The sequence below is a fragment of the Poeciliopsis prolifica genome, unplaced genomic scaffold, assembly GCF_027474105.1.
Source record: "Poeciliopsis prolifica strain line A6 unplaced genomic scaffold, Auburn_PproV2 SCAFFOLD009, whole genome shotgun sequence".
Taxonomy (NCBI): Eukaryota; Metazoa; Chordata; class Actinopteri; order Cyprinodontiformes; family Poeciliidae; genus Poeciliopsis; species Poeciliopsis prolifica.
In genome coordinates this window covers 4,642,960-4,669,057 of record NW_026562384.1, presented here as the reverse complement: position 1 = coordinate 4,669,057, position 26,098 = coordinate 4,642,960, and the positions used below count along the sequence as shown (strand labels likewise).

Genomic DNA, 26,098 nt, shown 5'->3' with positions numbered 1-26,098 from the left:
ATTAGTGTGCTTCTCCGCATGTGATTGTGGGGTTTGTTTTGTAGATCTGGTGTGTGTGCATTCGCTTTTCAAGAAGACTTGCTTGTGCAGTAGTAGTAGTCGTTGTTGGGTTTTTTAGGACATTTACGTTGTGTCGTCCTTTGCATTAAAGTCTCTTTTATTTTCTTCTTCCTCACACCGTTTTCTCCTCTCGCTCGCAGGGGGTAACTTCACCCTCGCCGAGTTGGGAGTTTGCGAGCAAACTCCCCCGCCGCATCCCGCTGCCGTTCCCTACTGTCCTGACCTGGGCCTCCTCCAGAGGGGCTACTCCCTCAGCGCCGGCTCAGACGCGGACTCGGACCCAGAGGGGCCTTTGTCTCCAGAGCGAGCCATTCAGCTGTGGGCCGGGCGCGCAGGTGTGAAATCTCGCCGCAGCTCGGGCGTGTCCAGCCGTGAGAACTCGGCCCTCACCCTCACTGACTCCGAGAATGACAACAAGTCTGATGACGAGTCAGGTAGGAAAGAAAGAAGTAAACAAGCAACAACAAACAGACAAACAAAAAAAGGAGAAGCTGAAGCATTTTTCAGATGTTATATATGAAAGAGAAGAAGTGCGCTGTGACAAAAGAATGAGTTTGTGTTGAGAGGACGACAGAAAACCATTAAATTGATTGTTTGGATCTGTTCATGATTACTTGGAATTCCCCCGAGAGAGACATCTTTTTTTCTTTTTTTGGTTCAATAGCCCAATACTCAAAGTGCACCATTCCTTAAATCTCCTCTTCTCTGACTTCCCAACATAAATGTTTCACTCTTTTCAGATATTGAAATAATGGAGCGTAACAGATCTCGATGTCTTTTGGTGGTTTCACTAAAGGTTTGCACTGACAGAGCTTTGTTCGCCGACTCTCCGCTCCAGCACCTATTGTTTCATCTTGTGATGGTAAATAATGCAGAACGCCACTCCAGCATTGCTGTTTCATCCACGGCGCCTGACTTGCACTGCTGTTCTTAGCAGCATCTGCCTCGCGTTCGTCGTCATTGACGGTTTTCGTATTTTCTCAAGTCACGACCACAAATCTCTGCGTATTTAATTGGCATTTTAATGCAACACAAAATAAAACATAATTGTGAAAGTAAAGAACAAGAAAATTGGTTTTCAAAATGATTTCTATCACACTTCAGATCATAATTAGGTCTGGTGTGGACACCTTTCATCCAAAACGTTACATCATAGCGCTGTTTATGTTTCAATCATTGTTCCAATGCAGAATGAACCTCCATGCCATTCTCAAGTCCCATGCTGCTCATCTACCATTGACCTTTTGCTCCTTCTACATTTGTTTTTTTATTTGCATTAAAGTCTCTTTTATGCAGCTCTGGTGGAATATCTGGTATTTTTGCAGTTGTGCAAAACTCCATTTTGAGATGGATTGATCAGTATCTGTTAGCTCTGCTTTTAAATTTTTCTCAACTTTATACCAAACATCACTTCCTCTGCTCTGCTGGCGACCCAGACTCAAGAGCCACTGTTGCCACTGTTGTTTGCATCGACGTCCCATTCCGGCCGTATCTGATCTGTCCTTTTGTTTTCCCGTCAATGTCTGTTCAGATGTTTGATCACAGATCAGCTGTATTAATGAAGAAGCTGGATTGTCCGCAGGTGGACACTGTTTCACAATTTCATTTGATTGCACGAGATGTCATCGAGACGTATCAGAGCATTCCAAACTTTTCATGTTTCTGTTTCTAAACAGAAATCCGTCTCCTTCCATTTTATAAACATACACTTTATGTCGGCCGCATTTAATCTCAGTAATAACTCATTGTGATTTGTGTCGGTAACAAAGGAAATATGGAACAGTTCAGGGCGTGTATATATATATATATATATATATATATATATATATATATATATATATATATATATATATATATATATATAAAGGTGTGTGTGTGTGTGTGGCAAGGCATTGTACATCAATAGTCATGTTTTGCCGGCTGACATGGTGCTGAAAGTTTTGTTTTTCTCTTAACATGGATATGAGTTACTGCAGATGTAGCCTGAAAGTGTGAGGTATCCAGGGAAATCTCCTTCCTCTGGCAACTTTGTTTATTGCCGGCTTCCCACTTCCTCGTTAATCCCGACGCAGTCGTAAACCTGTGCACCAGCTCCGCCGACGTGTCAATGGAGGTTAATGAAAAGTGGATGAAAGGAAGAGCAACAGTCTAATTAATTGACTTCTCGGCTGGCGCGTGCATCAGTTTCGGATCAACCGGCGTTGGACGGCGGGCCTCAGAAACAACTTCTGTTGACTGATCAAACTACTCCACACCTATTAAACACGTCAAGAAACACCTTCCGAGAGACGCGCCTCTCATCCAACCAACCGATAATTGCTTTGTGGTTAATTACCAGACTAATCTCGTTGCGGCAGATATCAGCTGCAGACGCCGCGCCGCTTTTCTTTGTCTCAGGGCCACGAGAACGCCACTCTGTCGCCGACATTTGCAGACCTTGTAAAATTAGCAGCTTAATCCAGCTCCGCATTGTGATAATCGCTCGCCTGCAGTATGATGTCACAGCGTGGAGATCAAAAGTGTTCTTTTCATCTTCTGGTTCCCATAAATAAACTTTGTCAAATGCGGTTATTTATGGAGAACTCGTGCTCCTGCCAAAGCCAAACCTTTTTATTTGTCGATTGGATGCATCTATACTGATGACTGGGAGAACTGGTATTGAGATTTCTGCGAGGCGCTTGCTTGTTTAACTGAGAACAAACTCGTTTACCCCCAAGAAACGTAACCGACGCCTTGCAGTGCGGCGTTCCTGGCTGTCTTCCGTCCTCCTCTGTCGGCTCTGTGACGAAAGTTTTCCTTCTCTTATTTACTGGAAAGATAAAACTCCCCACAACCATCCAGTCACTTCCCTCCATCAACCTAATCAGGATTAGTTTGATTAGGCTCATCAACCTAATCAACCTAATCCTGGGTTGATTAGGATTAGCCTATATGGCCTATAGCCACATAGGCTATATGCCAACATGGCTATAGCCTATAATAGCTATAGGCTACGCACTGGTATGAAGGTTTTACAATTTTCTCACAACAGAAAACAAATTCTGTCATATCATTCATGTGGCTTGAAGTCAATTCACTTTCCTCCTGCTTACCAGAAACATTCGTCTGTGAGCTTGGGAATAATTCTAATCACTTCAACCTAAGGCAGCCATTTTGTTTAGAAAATATAGTAGATCAACTCATCTGTTAATTATTGTTCTGCTTTAAAACTGCACTGCTATTGGCAAGAAGACAAATGTAGGTATATCAGCTTGTTATAAATACTTTAGCACTGACTGGTGAGCAGTGTTACAGTTTTGAGAGCTTGACAATGTTCTGTCAGGATTTCCTCACTGTCGGACAATAAAGGATATTTCTGTTCTTCTGTCGTGTCCCTTTGAAAATGAAACATCAAGAGCAGAGGCTCGACTTTCCTTTGTCCGGATGGAGCAGAGTGAAGCAGCTCCGTGTCTCTCCGTCCTCTTTCTCCACGCTATCCGTTAGGAAGCCTAAAAACAGACTCTGACGCTACAACTTCACCAGATTTGTGGATCCAATGCCGTCAGAGTTTTCTACCCGAGCCGTGTTTCTCTGCAGCTCCTCCCGAGTCTCTCTTCTTGCCCGGCCTGTCAGCTGGGGTGAATAATGTACAGTTTGTCCGTTTTGCCGCACTCTTTTCATTTTCAGATGACGGATTTATCAGCACGTCATAAAATGTTCAGACTTGGAGTATTTTTATTTTTTTCAGCTAAATTAGCTTTAAACTTCTCCAATGGTGTCATGATGCTGTTTATTCATTAAATATATATATATATATATATATATATATATATATATATATATATATATATATATATAACTACAGTTCCAGGCATCCAGCTAATATCAGCTCTTTTACAGAACCTGCTAAAGACACATATTACATTCATATTGTATTTTTGTATTAAAATCATAATAAATGTTTTCTACAGCAAATATCAGCAATATTATTATCATAAATAAAGGCATTTCGATCATATTTTACACTTTAGATTGAAAGTTTAATCTAAAATAATGGTTTTGTCCAATGTTTTCATCCCCTCACAACCTCATATGGGCCGTGCCTAGTGAGCACAGATGAGCGATAGACGGACAATTATGAGAGCATGTGTCAAACCCAATGAAACGCAACTCTGGACTTCAAAGGTTTCTATAGAACTTTTAAGAAAAACCAACAACTCAGATGCTGAAGCTCATTTCAAGGCTTCAAAGACGACACATTTACATCAGACCCCTCCATTCGCGTGTCTGGCAGCATGAGGAGATCAGAGGAAGGTGCAACAGCTTGATAAAAAAAAATGAAGAAGAAAAAAAAAGCCTGTGTGCTCTGACTGATCAACTTAATTCATAAACAGTTGTCACTTGGAATAAGGAAATCTCATATTTTTCGCCCTTAAACCGTCCTCTGAATAAACTCTCTGAGAAACACAGAAGAAGGTTTCTCTCCCATACGAGAGATGATGGTTTAACTTAGACAGAGGCGGCGCGTGTGACCAGAGCGGGCGTTCTGGTTCCGAGTGTTTGTGTGTGAAAACAAAAAAAATATATATTTTTTAAAATTGTACTGAGGCTGTCACTCTCCGTCTGCCTGTTCTTTCTTTTGTCTGCCTTGAGAAGGGAAACGGCGTGTGAGCCCCGAACTCTTCACATGTGAGGGAGTGCGAAACAGGTGCAACTCGAGCCCCGATGTCAAAATATCAACACAATGATCTGAGGGTCTAATAATAGCAGCAGACAGAGCAACACATCATAAGCGCATGGTGGCAAATCAAAAAGACGATGACGGGCCTAAACACCGAACGTCATGTTGCACCTCTCTCATCTCGTGGCGTCTGCAGCAATCTTCAGAAGTCTCACCTTCCCGTGCTTCTCCTCCTCCTCCTACTCCTCCCTGCCATCTCACCCTTCTTTCATCTCCCTTCTTCGTAATTTCAAGCTTCCTCGTCTTTCTTGTCTTCGTTCACGCCGTGCCTCTCACAATCTCTTGTTATGCTCTTGTCATTGAGGACTGACAGGTGTTAGTTTAAGAGTACGGGGCTCCCCTTAAGGGCACAAGCATGCATGTGGATGAACACACACCTGTGCCGAGTTCACGACCGAAACGTAACCCCCCAACCCACTCCAAGGAAAAACAAAAACCCAACACGGCGCCCCAATTAGAAGCGTGTTCACGAAGAAGTGTGGGCTGGAGAGAATGTTTGTGCCAACATTTCCTCTGACTCATTCTTTTTTTTTTTTTTTGATTGGATGCTAAAACAGTTCGGGTCACGATGTTAACAAATGAAGAGCACGCCAAAAGGAGAAATGTCATTCAAGTTTCCCAACCGCGTTTGCTATTTTTAGCTGTTTGGAAGACATGAAAAGCCTGGGAAACAAACAAAATGCAACCTGGGTCAATAACAGATTTAAAAAGTGTGATCCCTGCAATATGTGGCCGGCATCTTTGCTAGTCTCAACACATTTAGCACCACATAAACACCTTTTTTAACTTGAAGTCACATTATTGATGTAGAGCGCGGTCAACGGAGACGCATGTATATTTTTCTGTGGGTTTTTTGAATCCAGCTGAGCATGTGTTGCATGATTTTATCAGTGACTAAGCAGGGTAGGAGGACGAGGGGGGAGGGTGAGTGCTATTGAAAAGTATTCAGTAATGAAGCATTTTGCAAGAACTTCATGTGGTGGATCCACACAAACCAGTGGACAATTGTGAGTTTGAATGGGAATTTTAAACAACTTTCAATTAATAAAAGCATTAAAATACTTTTAGACGTCTATAAGCCATTTAAAATCCACGACTTTCCCGCTTTCTGCAACCAATTGTCGTCAGCCGATATTCAATTCAGAAGAAGAACGGTCCAGAACTGAAACCAATGATGGATTTAACGACGGGCTTCTCCTTTCTCACTATACTTGGGATAGAATACATGTTTGTCTTCAGTAGATACAATCTGGAGTGATTTTACCACACATGCAACTTACAGACTTATTAACAAACCAACAAAAGAAAAACTGATCACATTTTTCCTAAAAAAAAAGACGCACAGCGTCAAAATACACTTAACCGTAAGACAATTATTTAGACAGACTCAACAAGTCATGGTTTAACTGCACACATTCGTCCAAGTTATGTAAAATACAGTACACACACAATTAATTCAAACTAATTCAAGTTAAAGTGTCAAGTCAGGTTTATTTATATCGCGCTTTAACAACAGGTGTGAAACTGCAGCAAAGTGCAGCACAGGAACGACAATAACACAAATTGATAAAAATAGAGGATCAAACACTGCTTCAAAAAAAGAGTCATAAAAATCTTACCAGTTCACACCAGCTGGCCATAAAAGTCGACCACCTCGCCAAAATAAACAAAAAACCAAAAAAACAAATCAACATGTTGAAGAAACTAATGGCTTTCGGTACACTGTTTTGTTTTGTTTTTTTCCTCTGTTTGATGGTAGCAGTATAAAAGTCGTGACAACTGGTTTCCAATCAGAGTTGTGTGCTGAGTTATCCAAACGGACGTCCAGCGGTTTGCTGGCAGAAGTCTCCGCTTTCCCCTCAACATGTTCTTTGGTTTCAACGTCTCTGGATTGGGTGAAGGCCAAATTTCCAGTGTGTCAAAATTCCCAAAATGGAGTGAAGGTCGTCAAATGTACTTTCATAACTAACCGTCAATGTGTGTGGGTCCCTCAACGAACAGAGGCGTTCAGGCACTTGGAAGAAAGACTTCTGGAGTAATCTTTAGATAAATGTATCAGCTCACCAGTCTGTTAAAGATTATGGGATGATGTCTTGACGAGATGGAGTCCATTATTTTCCGATCGAGGGAGATTATTTACAAGTGGAACATGTTATAAACAACTACCGGCGTTCTCAGGATTGGAAGCTCCAACAAGGTTAACCCCAATGTCAGGCTGGTGTTCAACGCTCAGAGAAATTGTAAAAATCCTAAGAGCCTCGTCTCGGAGTCTGCGAGCTTCAGTTAGTGTATTAAATGTTAAAGTGCATGGAGGAACAAATAAAAACAAAGAGAAAGACAGAACAAGCACGGCTTGTCTGAAAGGATTGCCAAAAGGAAGCTTCTCGTCTGTAGCGAGGGAAAATGGCAGCGCGCCTTAAGTTGCATCTGAACAAACAACACGAAAAAACCCCCCCAAAAAAACGTAGTTTGGACAGATAAGACCAGAGCAGGACAGCTTGGATGTGATGCACGCTGTTATATTGGGCAAAAAAGACAATCAAATTAAGTACACAAAGTACGTGGTTTGTAATTCTTTATGACTTTGATTGGTGCAGATGCAGAACCAGTCCACCTATCAATAATACCGCTTCGTTTTTTTTCCCTCTTATTCGTGAGCAAAACCACGAGAAACTTAAGCCGCTCCAGAGTTTCATACTCATTAGCCGCCGTTTAGCACCATCTTATCTCCATTACATTTTTTTTTTTAAACACACTGTGTAACCTTGCGCTTAATTACTGTACACCAGTTTATTTATCTTGCCAGGTCATTTAGCAGTTTTTTTTTTTTTTAATGAAGGTTGAATTAAATGTTAAACAGCTACAAGAGGACTGTTGATAAACATAAAAAAAACATCCAAGTAGTGATGCTGGCTTGAGAATAAAAACTGCTCAGATTCCTATCCTGAAGCGATTAGAGGTAACTTAGACATCATTGATTTGACAGGAAATGTTTTTTTTTTTTTTTTTCAAATCATTAGTGTTGAAATTTGACTTAGAGTGATGGAAAACATCTGAGGCTTCGAGCCCTCGGTGGTTCGAAACCTTACTTGGGCAACCAGGACTCTTGATCCAACAAAATACCCCCGAGCAAAACTTTGGAGTCACAACTAAAAGTTTTAAGCACCAGGTCGGTTTTAGAAGATTGTCTTGAAACCCATTTTAAAACCTCTGCAAGGCATGATGGGTATGAAACTCGGTCGCCGACGGCTCCTTTTTGTACTGGGGGGTAAAAAAAATAATAATCTTGCCAACAGTACAAAATGGGAAAATGGACAAAATGAACATTTGGAGCACACAAGAAGTCCATCACAGGATGATTTGTGGATGGAAATAATTTAAACTTGTTCTAGTGCCCAAGTCCAACTTTGAGCTTTAGTCAATGAGAATAATAAAAATTTAAAAAGTGTCTCGTTGAGAGTCTTGCATTACTTATTGCACGAAAACTTCACTATGGTTGGAAAAGAAAAGTTCTTCCAAATCAATGAAAGGGTCATTGGTCATGAATGTAAATGGTTCCGACCATGCACAATTTGCACACACGTCTACTCCTGGTCCGCGTTCTGATCGAAGTAATAATGACACAGTGAAAATCTGTTTGCTGACTGGGAGTGAAATTCAGGTTGTTTTCACCTGATGAGTTTCCTTGCTGTGCATAAAACTTTCTACTTAAAAGCCTTTGCTTCTTACTTATATTCTACGTGTTTCTATATGCTTCATTTGTGCAGTTCCACTGCTGTAATTTAAGTACATTTCACAGCAGTCAGTCAGAATGAGCAGAAACACTGAGTAAATTTACTTTTTTCACTTTCTTAAAATGCAAATCAGAACACGGAAAAACCCCGTCATTTGTGTTCAGGGTCCATTCATTAGACTTTCCCTTTCTCTTTTCCCAAGCACAACATTTTCAACCTCAGCCCCGGTTCGGTAATGAGCTGCTTTGCATCAATAATTTAAAAACTACATTCTATAAATATTTGATCGTGCAGCATTTGTTATTTTCATTGAATAATCTCCCGGTGAGAACGGTCACAGATATCATCAGACGCAACAAGTTTCAAAGAACGCAAAAACCCGCAGAAATAACATCAAGTCATATGAGCAAGTTCTTCACTCAGGCATATATTCTGCAGATTTATATACATCACATCAGTCTCCGAACTTAAACTTCTTGATTATATTTCTCTTTCTTGTTATTTTTTTTCTTCTTCTTTTATTTTCACTCACTGCTAAATTCCAATTATGGAGAAGTATGTTCAGGCCATCAAATTAGTTCTGGAAGTGCGGCGCAGGGATTTCAGAGTTTCCTTACATCTAGCTTTATTGTTTAATATTGAACGAAATCTTTTACAGCCCCTTCCAGACACTATTAAAATGAAGAGACTCGAGCGTTGGCTTGGCAGCGGCAAGCGCGCGATATCCTCGCACGCACACCAGCTCGCCGAGACCTGCAAACACGGGCCACGGAGAGCGCCATCGGGTGATTTCATTTTGGCACGGAGGAAGACAAGATTTACCGTCACGACTGTGTGCTGCCTCGTAAAATGCCCGTCTGGAAACACAGGCAGGAATATTGGAGGGCTTGTAAATTTCCCACAGCCAGAGCCTGATGGCCGCTTCCAATCCGCGCTGGCCCGGAGGAAGAATGATTTGTACACGCATGGATGAAGTGAGATCAAGTTTTAATGCTGATTTTTTTGTCTTTTTTGAAAACCTCAAAGTCAAGGTTTAGATATACTGAATAAACCAGTATTTACAAGTCTTTGGGAGGCATCCGTATGCCTCAGCGGCCTGTTGAGGGAAACGGAACGAATTCGACTCAACTTCAGTGTTGTGCTTTGCACAGACTCGCTGCGTCACCAAGACCCAGCCCACTTGCACATGCACGTATTTCCTTCACTTGGCTCAATCTCTCGGTGCTGGTCGGCCGCATAATAAATCACGGGCTGGAATGTGACGTTCCGTGGCAGGATGCATTAATCTTATGATTAGCGAATGAAAAGGTGGGGCTAAATTTAGTGTGGCCTTTCTGGCTTTTCCCTGCCCCCCTATCTGGGCATGCTCAACTGTGCCCCGTTTTCCCGCCCTCACATGATCCCCAATTCACAATCAATTTTTTTTTGGGGGGGGCGCTTTTCCTTTAAGATTTTTGTGGTGTTGAAGTTAATGTCAAAGAGAGGAGATGGAGGGGTGGACAAGTTTCTTAATTTCCAGCCAGCTGCAGTGAGATTTTTCTTCGTTTTTTTTTTTTAAGTTGGCACTGTAATTACGCTTTATAAAAGCAGAGTTCAGCAAAGCGATTCCTCTGATTAACTAATCAAGTCTGCTGCCACAGGTGGCAAAGTCCCTGTGCCCGCGCTGTCCTATTTCTTCTTCTTCTTCTTTAGCATAACACAAAAGAAGCAACTATAAATTAAAACTCGTTCAATTTGGCTGACAGGTTTTTTTTTCTTTGTTGCCCTGAAAAAAACGAGACACAGAATCAATTGTTGTGTAATAAAGGAGGTTAAGACGGCATTTAATCATGACTTTGTCAAGAATTTGAACACAAAACGCCGTGGTCCCTTGCATACACGTTGCAATGATTCTGTTGTGGACACGAACGCCTCATATTTGACCTTCCACCTACCAGATCGGATTTTCTCCAACTCTTCCCAAAATGCCTTGGCCCAGATCAAAGGTCTAGTCCAAGTAACATAGGTAATTTCCTAAGTCCTTAAAATATGAGTGGGTAACCAGGTCAGTTGTATTGTGTGAATATGTTATTATCTGAGTATGTTGTCTATATATGAAACCATATATATATATATATATATATATATATATATATATATATATATACATATATATATATATATATATATATATATATGTATATATATATATAATATATATATATATATATTTTTTTTTTTACATGTCTCAGAAAAAACATGTAAAAAAATTTAGAAGAATTATGATGAGAGCGTTGACATTTTTTGGTTTCTGAGTCTAAAAAATGTGTACAAAATAATTTAATTCTGTCTAATATTTTTACAAACTGTGATCTGCCACTCCTCTCAAGTTACGGCCGACACAAGCACATGTTGCTTCTGAGATCTAAGATCATTCACATGTGCAAAGCAACATTTAGTGTAAATTTACATTAAAAGTGTCTTTATTTACTGAAAGACTCTTCATGAATGTTTACAACTGCAGTTGGGTTAGGGTTAGGATTATGTTCCTTTATGAGTCCTTCATGTTCATAACAGGTGTTGCGTCATGTTTACAACAGTGTCATGTCCGTCTTATGCACGCCCCTTCAAATAAAGTGTTTCCAATTTTTTTATGTTTCATTGCTCAAATGTTAGCAATGAAATCTCACTGGCAATGTAAGCACAAGCTAGAAAATCTGAATGGAATAAAGATCCAACAACAAAATTGTATTCTAAAATTCTGTGTTATTTATTTATTTTATTTTTTTGCATAGATACCACATATTTCTTATTTGAACTATTCTTTTTCTTTATATTTGATAAAGATCACTCTTTGGGAAGGTCAATAAGTCGCAATCTCTTCTTAAAGACGTAATGAAACTGTCAGACCGACTGATTTATGAATCCTAATCGTTTCTGCCTCGTCTTAATGAGGCTGCGTACTGTAAAATTTATAAGTGGTAAATGTCGTTGCTTTCTTTCAGACTTTCAACCGGTTAGATCTGAGCTGCAGCACCTCACAGCAGCAGTAACTAAGGTCAGGCTTCTCCTGTCCATCAAACACAAGCAACACTTACGGAGCCGAGCTGGTGTGGCCTTCCGAGACCGCCGCTGTGCCCGCGGGGCGTCCGTGGGCATGCGCGTGAGGTGGAAGCCGAGAGTGAGAGCTTGTGCGTGTGCGCCAGAAAGGGGTTGGGGGCATTAGCCTCTGATTGAGTTTTCAGAGAGCAACGTGGGGTGCAAAAGGCTCCACAATGGTCTAACAGAATTAGTAGCTTGTGATGAATGGTGTGTGAGAGCAGCACTGACAGCTCGCTTTCACAAATACACACCAGCGAGGAGGCGTGCATGAACGTGTGTGTGTGTGTGTGCGTGCCGACCGAACACCTTCGACTCTTCGCCCACTGGTTCAAGGACTTTTCGCCCACTAAGAGCTGCTGGAACGAGGAAAGAGAAGTGACAAAACGCACGCAGTGGGAATCTCTACGCGTCTGTGTCTTGGATTGATGTCAAGGGCCTGAAACATGTCCGGCGCTCGGGGATCGATGGCGGCCGGCCTGTTCGACATGCTAAAACGCGGCTCTTGTGCACGCGCTCGCATTTTACGCAGATTAAAAAGACAAAAAGACGTGGCTGGAGAGAGCGCGCGCGTTGTCCCTCTTTTAGCGTCTCCGGCTGAGTAAAAGCGGCATCAAATAGAGCCTGACGTCGAAAAGAAAGTCTGGTAATGCACCGCCGGACACAAAACAACAGACACTCTCGGGCGGACGCGCACGCTAAGTCTCGGAAGCATAAGAGCAGCATTTAACAAAAGCCTTGGGATATTGATCACTGCAGATGGATGCTAACTCACATTAAAGGATGGGAGCATGGGGTGATGGAGAGCAGAAAAGAAAAAGAAAACTGAAATGATTAACAAATGGAGAGGGGAAAAGTTATTGATGGGAACACGGACAGCGTGTGTGACGGTCCGGTCGGAGTGATGGCGTCATCGTCAGCGAAGGGAGAGGCCAGAATGGGGTAAAAGAAAAAACAAAATCCCCATAGCATTTGGCTTGTAACCCATTGACACCTACACATCTGCCTTAATGGAAAATTTAGTGAGCTCTAATGGTTTCTCGTACCGTCCTCAGTCCTGCGGCAGAGGGTGCGGATGAAAGAGCTCTGAGAGAAAATTGCGAATTCGCCAGTCAGATTTCCCTTTTCCATGAAAGCTGGGTGCATCATTAGGAGCAAAAGGGTAGACAATGTAAGGTTTTGACTTCATTTGATTTCTTCAAACCTACATGTATTCTTTTTGCCTTGTTTGTTTTGTTTTCTGTGTATGATTTCTCTATTATTTCAACCCAAGCCAGGCTTTTTCTCTGTTTTTGTTTTCGGTCCTTTTTCTTATTTTTTTTTCTTTCTTCTGCCATCTCTTCTCTCTCAGTTTATCTTGACGATGAAGAGAATGAGGATCCATTTGGAGACTATGTGATCAGTAAGTTGCATCCGACTGTAGATCCCCCTTCTGATTCCTCAAACCTCTTTAGATCTGTTTGCCATCTGTATGGGAGTGCACTTTGTGTTGTGTGTCCCTTTCATGTACTTCCCTGTGAGTATTTTTCCATCTTGTCTGTTCATGTCAGTTTAAAAACAAATAAAAAACAAACTTACCGCAACCATTGTAAGAGTTAGTGACGTTTTTAAAACTTGCAGGACGTTTTGGACGTTGACAGCTTTCCGTTAATCTAAGGTCTCAGTGTGTTATGTTATTCAGAGCCAAAATTGATATGAAAAAAAAAATTACATTCACTGTTGTAAAGTGTTTTACGTGGAGACACCTTGCTTTTCTTAAAACTCCATTTAAATGTGTAGAAATGCCTCTTTTTGTCCCTCTAACAGGACGTGTGTTGAGATGAAACATTAACATAAAAATGACCCTTGTGCTAATGACTTCATAGTGTATCTTCAGTGTGGTTTTCTGGTTGCTGTTATCAGGGTGTCTGCTGGGGAACGGTAAAACAAATGTTTCCTGTGCGTTAGTCCGTGTGTTTCATCGGGTCCCAGGCAGGAAAAGCTTCATTTCATGTTCACGTGCCTCTGCTACATTTCAAAGCTCCTTTCATTATGATCTCCTGTTCATTAGTACATGTCCAACTGGTTAATCTCTTTGCACTTGATCAGAGAAAATTTCCCAGAGGGTACTTCTGTGGTTATTCCCCTCCCCGCCTCCTCCATCGGCTGTGTTTACTCGAAATCGTTTGTCTCTGGGAGCCCGAATTTTGCGTTGATGTTTGGATGCAAAGTTTTCCTCCCGGCTTTTCTCAGCAGGACATTGCACGAGGAAGCGAGAGCAGAAGAGGAAACTTGAACTGAAGATGCAAAACAGAAAAAGATAACATTCCAATGTACTTCTGCCTTACAGGCTTGAGGTGTTTACATTTTGACTTAAATTGTTTAGGTCATGACCTTATGGTGAATGCAAGAATCTGTGCATTGATGAAGGTGTTGGCAAATAGATGAGGCAAGGTTGGGCAGAGCTACCCCACGCAGAGTGATTTAATTGACTTTGTTGAAGCACATTGAAAAATTGTGAGTTTATGTCAGCATATGGATACGAAAACAGCAATGCACTGTGGTTTGTCTCAAATATGCGCACACATATGAATGATGGCAAAGAAAAAACAATATTAAGTGCAAGCAATGCTTCATTTATTCTAGCAGTTACCTCTGCACTCCTATAGTGCAGGAATGTTTTTGCTGCAGAAAGAAAGAAATCCTTGATTTGGCACCGTGGGTTTAAATATATATATATAAAGGGAAGTTTTCTGACACTAACAATTACTGATATTAATTTGCCTTATGACATTGCATCTGTGGAAGCAAAAAATAAATAAATACATTCAGTTATCTACCATGAGAAAATAACATAGCCAGACAAACAGATGGATAACTTAAGGTCTTACAGTACAAAACTTAAATCGACAGAAATGAGATGCAATAAACACCTTATTATAGGATCAAAAGTTGTGCAAAACCACATTAGCTTGCTCGTGCAATGTCGAACAATTTGTCTTTTTTTTTCATCTCGACATCTCCCGAATCCATTGACACGAATCCTCTCTTCTTTTCTAACACTAAGCAGAACCTACAGTCCTGTCAACGGCACAACCGCACAAATCGAAAACTCATTTCTCTGCAACCCCCAGCGCAGCTATTGAAGTAGTATTAGTGTGTTTGAATTTTTCAGGTTTTCAGCAACAAGCCGTTTCTAAAATGAAGGACGGCGTATGCCGTCGCAAACGCAGCGGCGGCACCAAGTGTTACACGTCAGACGTTTATGGAACATAAAACGGTTTCGAATTCCCAAAATATCACACAAATGATCTCAAAGACCTTCACAGCCCTGTGCGTTGTTGCCAGACATGCTGGTGGCAGTGGTTACAGATGTGTCACTGAACTTCTGGATGGTCCAGTGAGCATGGCTGCAGGGGCAGTTGCTCCATTTGCTCCATCATTCAGGCACCAATGGTTGGTGCTATTATTGGGAGGCGGAAAGTACATAATTTCTACATAAACTGACCGTGACCACGTTCCGCTTACAAGATTTTTCTCCAATCGTGAAGGATCACTCTTAGAGTGCCGAAGAAAGACAGAGGATTAGCAGATTCAATTTGTCTTCTACACCCGCTCACCTATAGCAGGAAAGCGTGTTGAATCACGTTTAAAATTTGTGAAATATTTGGTCAAGTTTCTAGGAGAACAACGTGTGTCCAGGTCAGACCAATTGAGGTTGTTTTTTTTTATTCTATAGCGTACACCTTTTTGGGAGAATCAGTACAGTAAATCGTAATTTATTTATTTTTTAAATTAATATAACACAAAAGTTTCTGGCTTATTTCCATGTGTGGTCAAGAAGACAAGTAAAATAACAATGAATGGAGTAATTTAGACAGATGTTCTTGATCAGAATCGCCTAAAGATGGAACAAGTTTTGTGGGGAAAAATGGTCTCACAGTCAAACAGCCGAAGAAACTCGACCAGCTCCAGAGAAGGAAGATGAAGTCAGTCGCCTGACTTGACCAGAACTAGAAATCTCTGAAAAGAAGTGAATTTCAAGGCGCATAAACGAGTCCCCAAAATCCTTCAAAACCAGAGAAAGAATAACAAATTCATGGAAGATTAGACCTGATGAATTGTGCAAGTAGTTTCTACACAAAGGAAAATTCTCCAGGCTATTATCACTAGGGGAAAAAAACCAATAATATTCCTACTACTAATTATTAAATACATTTCATTAAGCACTTTCTGTACTTATCCTTGAGGTCAACCCACTTTAGCATAAGATTTGGCTTAGATTTTTAGCTTGTGACCTGGAATTACTTTTATGTCAATAGCCTAATTTAGAAATGCTTCTACAAAAGTTCCTTAATTATTTCCCCCAATATTGGACAGCGGATCACATTAGCTTAATGAATAACTTTCCAAACGATTCTATTTCTTTAAACACTTTCTCATTCTTAAGTTCACATAAATCTACTCCCTTTTTTTCTCTTTTCTTTTAAGTCCCTGCAACAACCTCACTTCCTTAGCGACCGTGCCAAGCCCCAGCTCTGCCCGCTCCGGTCTGCTGACAGGCTCCACAGCAAACTTTATTTCCCCATCGACTCACACAGTGCGAGAGCTCATAAGAACTGGAGCACGCCTTTGCAAAAAGCTCCAAACGTTCTGAATTTCCTGCCGTGGCGGCACGGTTCCGGTTCCTGGTGTTTGCAGAACAGATTGGTGACCCCCCCAGCACTGTCATCCAGTCTGACATGAGAGACCTGACAGCTTTCGATTCTGGGTTAAATTGGCATTAGTGTGAGTTATGCCATGACTAGTCTGCCTGACGCAAGGCATTTCAATAATAGTAACATTTAAACATTAATCGACGAACTAGACTCCCCTTTCTTTCTATTTTTCTTAAAAAACCAGACTTAGTTGAATAACATTGTTTTGTTTTTTTGCTTTGACTTGAAAACGACAGTGGTGACAGATTTTTATACACTTTCAGTGAGCAGAGGACGCCTGAAGAAAAGACTTTTCGGCTTTATATGACTAATGAAATTGTATTGAACGTCATAAAATTTAGCCAGGAGTGTTTTAGCTGCTTTCTGCTGCAGCTTCTGCTCTTCTGAGCAGGTCGCATGACACAGACTTGCTTTGCTGTGATTAGCAAAATAATTTTCACAGCTGACTCTACATGCAATACTAAATGAAGCATGCAATGTTCAACGGGTTTTATCTTTTTACTTTGGCCCTGCAAACTGCTGCTTTTAAAACCTTCTTTTTGAGGCTCCCACAGTTATATCAGACTGGGACATTTGTGAGGTTTTTCAGTGGTTTTCCAGACACTCTGTAGTTCACTGGGTATTTTTTATCTTTATGACTCATTTTCAGCCCAATTCTGTCTGCTGTCATGACGGCATATCGTCCCTGCGCTGCTGGCAAACACCTGAACAGATGAAGTTTGAAGTTATGCTGCTTGGAGTTGGCATTAGACAACAGAGAGTAAATAGAGAGTTTACTCCTTTATGTGCTTTTTATCAAATTTGGAAGTATCCTTCTTGTTATTGTTTAGTTTTAAAGACCCATTTCTGCTCAAATTTGAACGTTCTTCTGCCTGAAGCTTGAGATGCTGCTTTAGGACTGTGCGCCATTTCGTGCATTTCCATGCAACACGATGCATTTATGACTTCACATTCGAGATGTGTGGTCATTGAACCACCAACCACAATAATCAGCTTTTTTTATTTTATTTTTATTTTTTTTTATGGTGCTGTTTTTTTCTGTAGTGGCCTTTCAGCCCATGTTGATACCGGACTGGTTTCACTGTGGACCATGGTACGCTCTCTTCAAGGTTCAGTGAGCATCTTCAGAAGGTCTTTTGCTTTTGTTCTGGCGCTGACAGGCACTCTCCTCACCAAGACTCGTTCATCTCTTGGCGTCAGAGCAGATGACCGTCGCTCCTTCAGGTCGTCCGGAGAATTGCGGATGATTCTCTTTCCTATAACCTGGCTGATTTTATTTTTTTGTTGTTGTTGTTGTTTTTTTTAGAATCTTCATAAACTCTGTCAAATGGGCTTTCCAACACACCCACAGACGTCCATCCAATTCGCTACATTTTTGTGTACTGCAAAACCATAATGTCAACATCTGGAATATTGATTTATGAGAACTCCATGGTTCTCTTAAAAAAAAATTTTAAAAAATCGGTATTCTGGTAACTAATAGAGATAATCTTGGTAATCCTTAAAAACTTGAAAGTTTTAGTCTGATTCGATGTCAGTCAGTGGGAAAAAAAATATATATATATACTCCTTTTTATACACTGTATTTAAATATCTGATTTTAAGTATAAGTGTGGAGTTTTACAGCTTTTTTTTTTAGCTCTGCATGAGTCACAGGTTTTTGATGTGCCAGATTATTTGTAGCAGAAAGATACAGACGACTGTGTGAACATAAAGCAGGTAAAGTGTTTTCCCTGACAGAAAGGCACAGTTCGATGGCGGCAACGTTCTGGAAAGTGCTGGCAGATCATAAACTACTTTTTATTGTTCGGATGTGAGCAGACGTGGTGTCCTGATGGAAAAAAAAAAAAAAAAAAAAAGCTAAAACCTTGTGGGACAGGCAGTAAAAAACATGAACTGTGGAGTAAATTTTTTTATGAGAAAAAAGAAATCAGACTGAATAGTAAAAAAAATAAAAGATCCTGTGGAGGAGCAGATATCATTCAAGATCCCTTTTTTTTTTTAATTTTAGAATGAGTACTTCCAGCTGCTGTGACTTTATTGTTCTGACGTGCATTTAAAAAAGTTAATAAATAATTAAACAAATAAATAAAAAAATCCCCACAGTCTCTTGTTCAACACCAAGCAGCTGCACTCGGCGCTTCCTCCTCCAGCTGAGTGATTATGACAGGCTGATTGGTGTTTTGTGTTCTCCGGGATGAGAAGATCAATGTGGGGCTGATAGCGAGGGCTGGGGGCCGGGCGCGCCGGAGCAAGGATAGTGGCGAGCAGGGATGAGGCCTTGTCACTTCAGAGGAGGAGACGGGGGTCGGCAGATCTTCGGGGCGGGGCGGCTGTATGCGCAACGACGGATGATACAAAACTATTAAGAGCGCTTAATGTCGGGAAGATCCTTGACGATTGCGCTTAAAAGCGCAAAGATGGATATCCAAAAAAAAAAACAACAACAACTAAATAAATCAAGGAGGCTGCTAAGACCTACGAGGAATTTTTGATTTGAGCCAAACAGTAAAGAAGATGGCTGGAGGGATTAACATTCTGCGACTGTCTGCAAACGGCGGGGTAATCTCTGGCGTCCCGCAGCGCGGCGCGCTGTGGGACGCACGCGACTGCCGCGAGGGCTGCCGCCGTGCGCTTGTGAGCACGTGACACTCCGTCTAAGGTGTGGCGGGGTGGAATGAGAGAGAGAGAGGAAGAGAGAGAGAGAGAGAGAGAGAGGCTGATCCCAGCCCATCCCATCCCCACTCCTCCACCGTGCACTTCTCGACACAGCTTGACGGATACGCCCCGCGGCTGGCGTGACGCAGACACATGCGCTCTCCTTCTTTTTCTTTTCTTTTCTTTTTTTTTCTTGGCAGGATAGCCAGAGCTTGTTTATCACCCACCCATAAGGTTTCATCCATGACTTCGATGAAGAGACGCGCGATCCAGCACAACGCTGCGTTTTTGGGGTGATGGGGTTTTTTGTGTTTTTTTTGTTTGTTTTTTTTCTTTGGGTTGGGCGGGGGGGCTTCTGTCCTCGTGTGTGCAGAGAGGAGAAGTCAGGGGAGAGCTCCTCACAGACCTCTAATCCATATCGATTTGCGCTTCATGCTGTCTCACCGAGTGGAGCGCAGCACCGCTCGGCGTGGCGCGGCACGGTGCAGCGCGGCACGGTGCAGCGCGGCACGGTGCAGCGCGGCGAGGCAAGGCATGCCTTGGCGTTGCCTCGCCCGTCTCTGCCGGCCAACGTTTGTTTACATGCGAACCGGACAGAAAGGCTGGGAGAGGACTACCTGGCAGACACAGATAGTCTCATAGCGATGTGTGACATTTCGGTGACGGACGCAGGCAGGTTCACATATGCAGCGTGTGGCACACAGACACTCCCCCCCGACACACCTTTGGAGGCGCTCCTGTTGTTCTCCCGTCGGCCATTGTTGATGACCGTTTTCGCTTTCAGGGAAGCTCGGGGCCTTGTGTGGTGAGGGGAGGGAAACTCAGCTAATTAGCTCGAGCTGGGCAATTATCGTCTCCCATTGCAAGCAGGGTTACATCTGTGGAAAAAAAAAAAACTCCCCATGAACCTTTTCACGTTTTGGCGCAATTAATTTTATCGGGATTGTAATAGATAGACTATCAGCAAGTAATGGAGTGCGCCGTTGTGAAGTTGATGAGTGCACGTTGCGAGAAGAGCGACGTGCGTCTGCGTTGTGTCCCCCTCAGTCGACTTCCTTGAGAAGCACATTTAGTTTCAGATGTTTGTCTCCTCCACATCTGCACGTCCAGACACTGACATCTTCACCTCCAACCAGCTCAAGCTCAGCAGGGTTGGAGGAAAAATGTTTGCAAACCTTTTTTTTTTTTTTTTTTTTTTTTTTTTTTTTTTTTTTTAGGGTTTTGAAATGGATTTAAGTCTGGACTTTGACTGGGTCATTTTTTATTTTTTTGTGGTTTTGATGTAAACCGTTTGATTTCACTGGATGTGTTAAGGATATTTTCACAGTGTGGTCAGAACAGACCGAATAGTTCAATGGCTGCTTTCTTTTCGCCACTTTTCCATCGTAACTAAACTTTGGCGTTCCTATCCATCAGTTGTCGTGTCAACGGATTCTCAGCAGGTTTAGTGGACTGTAGTTTTTGCAATCTTATCCTAACTTATACATCCACCAACATGTCTGTTGTGTCTCTTGGTCTTCAGGATACCGTTTCTTCATGAACGTTTGCCGAAAAGATAATCTGTTTGATTCGCAGAACATCCGTGTTTATCCTGAGATTAAATTACATTTCGTTCTTTTGAAAAGCATACATCCTTTTAATTTCACTCCGCAGCTGTGTGCTGCTTTCTGTTGGTCTGCCACAAAAATTGTAACATTTGTTGGTCGCAATGTGACAAAACGCGACAAAACGTCCTTGATCATGGAAAAGGAAACCCACAGACAACTTAGTGGAAACGCTCTTCATTATAGACAGAACTACTCGATGCAGGATTATTCAGTCTAAACTGTCAACTTGTTGTTTCTTTGCAGTCACACACACACACACACACACACACACACACACACACACACACACATAAGCCTAATCGCTCTGCTCTGCCAGGATCCCAGGCAGAGCGGCAGACCTCGATTAAAAAAACACCGTTCAACAGAACAAAGAGGCGACTCTGATGTCGATATTTCTGTTAAAACCATTTCTTCTCCACTCAATACTCGTTTTAATAGGTTGGCTTTGTTTTGCACTGAGTCAAACGGGAGGAAAGAGATGAGATGAATAAATCCATATTAGAGTCTCTAACCTCCGATGGCGCAAATACTCTTTGTTTTGCCACTTAACACTCGGTGCCGTGCTAATCATCAGGCACACGTCTAACTTATTGCTTCCTCCGCCCGAGCCCGACGCGGAGACAGACTGGCTTCTCAGCTGCTCCTAAATCTCCCTGTCAGAACATTCTTTACCACTAAGCTGAGAATCAGTAGTACAGGCAGCCGAGCGAAAGCCCCGGATACAGAAGAAAGGGATGATTTCAATCCATAAGCTGGTTGGGTTCTGCCTCTTTCGAAATGTCTTGATTTTATTTGCTAACAGGCATGTTCGCTCGTACTGTATTCCTTTCAGTGTTTGTTAAGCTAAAAGCCTAGTCCGCTACCATGCAGACGTGGATCAGCTCTTCTTGTGTGAAATCAATAGTGCATCTCGGTCACCTTTACATGCGATCGATGGGTCACCATCGCCAACCAGCACACAGCCTTTGTGCTCAGTAGCCCCCATGAAAGTTATAACTATCTATTTTAGGGGTAGAAGTTGCCCAGTCACTCAAATCAATAAAAATGTACACACTGTATATGTTCCACATGGGGCCATGAGGTTATTCTCATGGTTATTTAACTTATATACATACATAGTGCCCTTCAAAATGATTGGGATCCATGGTAAGATACTTTTAAAGTACATAGTTACTATGACCTCAAGATGTCACTCTGTAATGGCTTCTCAGAAAGTATGTTTCTTCCTTACTTCACTCCTCCTACATGGACAGGAAGATGGATATCTGTTCAACTGAAGCGTGGTTTATCTCTGCTGTTTTAAGCTTTTTATTATTGCTTTATTATTCTACATATGCCACAGCTTATCTTTTGTCTTAGTTTTTTTCCCCCCTAAGGCCATATTCTGACTTCCGGAAATCAACAAACGTCTGCCTTTTACTTGAATGTCTTGTTTGGCTAAGAGAAAAGACGGGGGAAAAAAGCAGGAAGTCAGGGATCAGTAGTCCAAAAGGCGACAATGCGAGTGAAGCAAAGACGAAGAGACACTGGCGCTCCATTTACGGCACAGCGGTGTGCGGTTTCTTCTGTCAGCCTCCTCTCTGCGCCGGTGTGGTGATGTCGACTCTCCATGCCGCAGACTTTGGTTTGAGCAGCAAAGGTTTATCACAGAACTGCAGCATGACCGCAAGGAAATATTGACCCAATCGGAGCGAAACACCCTTCTTTTCCATTTAATTTGCAGAAAGAGTGGCAATTTAAAAATAATAGAATTTATTTATCTTGCGTTGATAAATGTTAAGAAGTGAAAGAACTTTTTTTTTTTTCCCAGCTTGAGATTGTGCGTCTGCAATGAAATCCAAAATCCCTTCAAAGCTTTGTCAGGCTGTCAATAAGTGCCAAAGGCGCTGCGGGTTTCTTTACACTAAAACGCATGGCCTGTGTTTTAGTGTAAAGAAACCACGCAGGATGTTAAAAAAAACAATGTAAACTTATTGTTCTCATCAGCGTAAACAATAAGAGAAATCCACCTAAAATGAAACCATCAGCCAGGAAAGACTCCGAAGCGGCTTTAAAAAGACGAACTGTGTCCATTTGAGCTGCTGTTGGTTGCAAACAACATGCTATAGGATGAAAAGTGGCTGCACAAATCCTCTCCCAATCCGTCATTTTTCTCACCCCGGCTCTCCTCGGTGGCCACAGACTGTAATACATGAAACACTTAAGCAGCAGCTCTGAAATGCACTGGCGCGATGGTAAGTAAGCACCAAACAGAATAAGCAACAACAAGATCCTGTAACATCTCAGTAATAACATCAGTCAGTCGGGGTGAAACCAGATCCTTTGACATGAGATCCAGCGATAATAACGCAACATGATGTGTCTTGTTTAAATGAAGTCTGTTTCACAAGTCGGTGTCCAGTGGCTCTCAGCTTGCGTTTGTCTTTTGAAGTCAACTTTATGATTGGCATCATGAGCGTAGCACATTGCATCAGCAGTGGCTGTCAATAGTGTCACCACTGTGGGATGCCAGGTTTACCTAAATTGAAAACGTTAGGTTAATGTGACACATATTCCTTGCATTAGAGCCGAAAAGTGACGAATGTGTTGCTACACAAAAAGGAGTAAGGAAAAGACGAGGTGCAATGGCCTGACTGAAAGTGTGGACACCCTGAAACTGAGGGAAACGAAGCGTCTTATCATTAAATTTCACTTTCTTCTGAAGAGCAACCACAAATATTGTGAAGATGAAACCAGTGTTGGGGTTTCCGGGCCACATTTCCAAGAGATAGATTTAAAACAAAACTCCACTGAGTGTCACAGGAAGAGATCCAACATCGTGGTGACAGTGTAGACGACGTTCGAGACTCTTGTCTCACCTTGCTGTGTCGACAGAGTTGACTCGTAAAACCTTATTGTCAGGATAAGTACCATGTTTAATAAAAAATTTAAAAAAAAAATAAAAAGAAGGAAGAAATAAACAGTGACAGATGAGATGCAAATACTTTCTAAGCTCTGCGAAAACAACCACTTGCTGCTAAGAACCAGAAGTTAGACTTGTGTCATCACCAAGAAGCCTTCTGAACAGCGTTTGATCATCTGCTGTTCAAAATCAAAAACAGTTTAATTAAATGTAGTCTGGATAGTGCAAGAAACCTTTTTGGGTGGAGGCTTACGAAACCTTTCCTTTACTTGTGAAAACACACAAACGGCCATTTTAATTTCAATTAAGGGCCACAAACAAGAAATGTAATAAACTTCTCTAACCACAGCTGAATTAATACACACTGATGGCATGTCCCTTAAGTTTATTTCAGAAAAATAGGGATTCTTGTCTTGCTCTTACTTTTTTCACATTACTCTCCTACTTGTCAAGTTTGTTCATGTCGATGTATTTTCTGTTTTGAGCTCAAGTAGTCATCAAGTTTTTTTTTTAAGTCAACACTGGAGCGATGAACTGCATTGCAATTATCCAGCCAGATGAGTTTTAGTATGCATCGGCCACCTCTGGGCTTAATTAATGCTACCCAGCCCTCTGAACCTTTCAAAAAGAGGAATTGACTAATTGCCGATTGGTTGACCGCTGCGTTGCCTGTTTATTTCGATCCGTAGACAGGAAGAGATATGACACTGCGAATAATGAGCTTTAAAAACAAGAACAGCGAAGAGCTCCGGCAGCAGGATTTATTTCCCGTTTGATGCAGTTTTTAGTCTGCGCCGTCTTTTGTGTTTCGTAATCTCTCCGTCTTGATTTGACTTGTTTTTTTTTTTTTTTTTTCCTACGGAATCTGTTTTTGTCTTTCTTCAAATTCACAAGCCTTTGAGCATTTGAAACTTCCCATTGAATGCGAGCCACCTGAAGTGCTGGGATCACTCCGACAGCAGCACTTCTCTGTCTGTTGCCACAGGACGTTTAAAACCCCCTCCCTCCTCTTCCGCTTCTCTCAAACTCAACTTTTTTCTTCTTTCTTACCATATTCTATTCTGTTTCTTCCTCAAAAATAGCTCACTCCCCATTGGTCTTCAACTGTTCGTTCTCGCGGTGTGCACAGTTGCATGACTTCTTGTGAGCTGTGAGGAGGCAGAAAAGCTATATCTGGCTCTATCAGAGTGAAAATGTCAGGAAGTGTACGAAAGGAAGATCTGTCTGTCATTGCTCAGTGGATTCACCTGATCTCTCAGCCTTTCTGCTTTGCCAATATCCAAGGACTGTTGTTTCTTTTCTTTTCTTTTTTTATTCCTTTCCTTTTGGTTTGTGCGTTCATCTTACTTCTTCAGTCCTTGGTTTTGCTTGTTTGGTTGCTTGTGTCTAAATTTAAGAAGAAGAGCGAATTACAGACAAGTGTTTCACATAGATCTCATTCTGCCTCTCTCCTTCAGTTCTCTTTCAGTGCTTTTGTGCACCCATCTTTCAGATCTAAGCACATTCGCCGAATTCTTTCTTGCCATCTGACTAGAAGTCATCATGAAAGCGTGCCTTGGCCTTCTGAGGCCAAATATAGAACGGAGCTTTTTTCCATTCGTTTCCTTTTTTTATTTTTATTTTTTATTTTCCCAGACTCAGGATTCTAGCTTTTTTTTTTTTTTTTTTTAACTAATTATCCTTCAGGGTCACATTTTAAAACATCCCAGGCAGCTTAAAGTTATCATATAAGGTATAAAAATAAGGCAGTTTAACACTGGTGAGGTTTAAGATAAGGTGCAAAGAAAACATGTCTGCGACAGACTTACAATTGAATGGATTGATGGTTGGTTTGGCGAAGAACTGATTTATCGATTGGAAGGACAGACGGGTGGACGGACAATTGGACTCGTGGACGAATGAATACATGTTCCTGTGTACCATAAATGAATATGTATCAACACAAACAAAAACATGATTGGATTTTTTCTTTCTTTAGGTGTTTCAGAAGTAGACAACGTGACAGGAAACATCTTCTTGTATTTCTTTACACTGTCTTGTCTTTTAGACTTTACTTTGTTGAAACCCTGTGGTTTGTGTTTGTGTACTCTAATTGGAAAAAAAGAAGATGTTTGAATTAAGCATGTTTGTGATCCACCCTGATGTAATCGCAGCCGGAATCCTCTAGTACACGCAACGTTTTCCGTAATCCGTGTACACATTATTACTGTCATGCATACATTTTTGCTTAGACGCACACAGAATCACACACATACTTAGCAATTAGCCCTAAGTATACTTGACACTGTATGTTAAGGACCCATCCAAAGACTGCTGGTGTGGGATGAGAGGTATGAAAAGTGAGAGATTACTCACCCTTTCCAATACGCCCACGCGCACACACACATATCCATACTCACCTCCTTCCCTCAAATCTCGCCTTGTCCCTGTCTTGTGATTCAAAACAAAAATCCCTCTCTGCCTTCTTAGGCCCACACGTTCTCGCTGCGACACAGTGAGGTGCACATTATGGGTCTAAGTAGCTCTGTAGCAATGTCACATAGCCAAGTCCCAGCCTAATCAGGCCACTTACACACACGGAGACCCACATGCACACTCTTTGCGGAGGCCATGTGTTGGGACGGTGATAGAGGGCTGGCAGT

General features: G+C 41.7%; 1 protein-coding gene across 2 annotated transcripts in view; it reads left to right on the top strand.

Moving 5' to 3' along the window:
• Positions 1–26,098, top strand: part of tenm2a (teneurin transmembrane protein 2a) — a 272,708-nt gene that overhangs the window by 92,429 nt on the left and 154,181 nt on the right. The window contains exons 4-5 of one of the 2 annotated variants that reach the window (XM_055034285.1): positions 201–494; positions 12,944–12,994. In XM_055034285.1, the coding sequence (XP_054890260.1) occupies positions 201–494; positions 12,944–12,994 (345 nt within the window). The remainder of the gene's footprint in view (positions 1–200; positions 495–12,943; positions 12,995–26,098) is intronic. The other variant, XM_055034286.1, reaches the window with a different exon arrangement.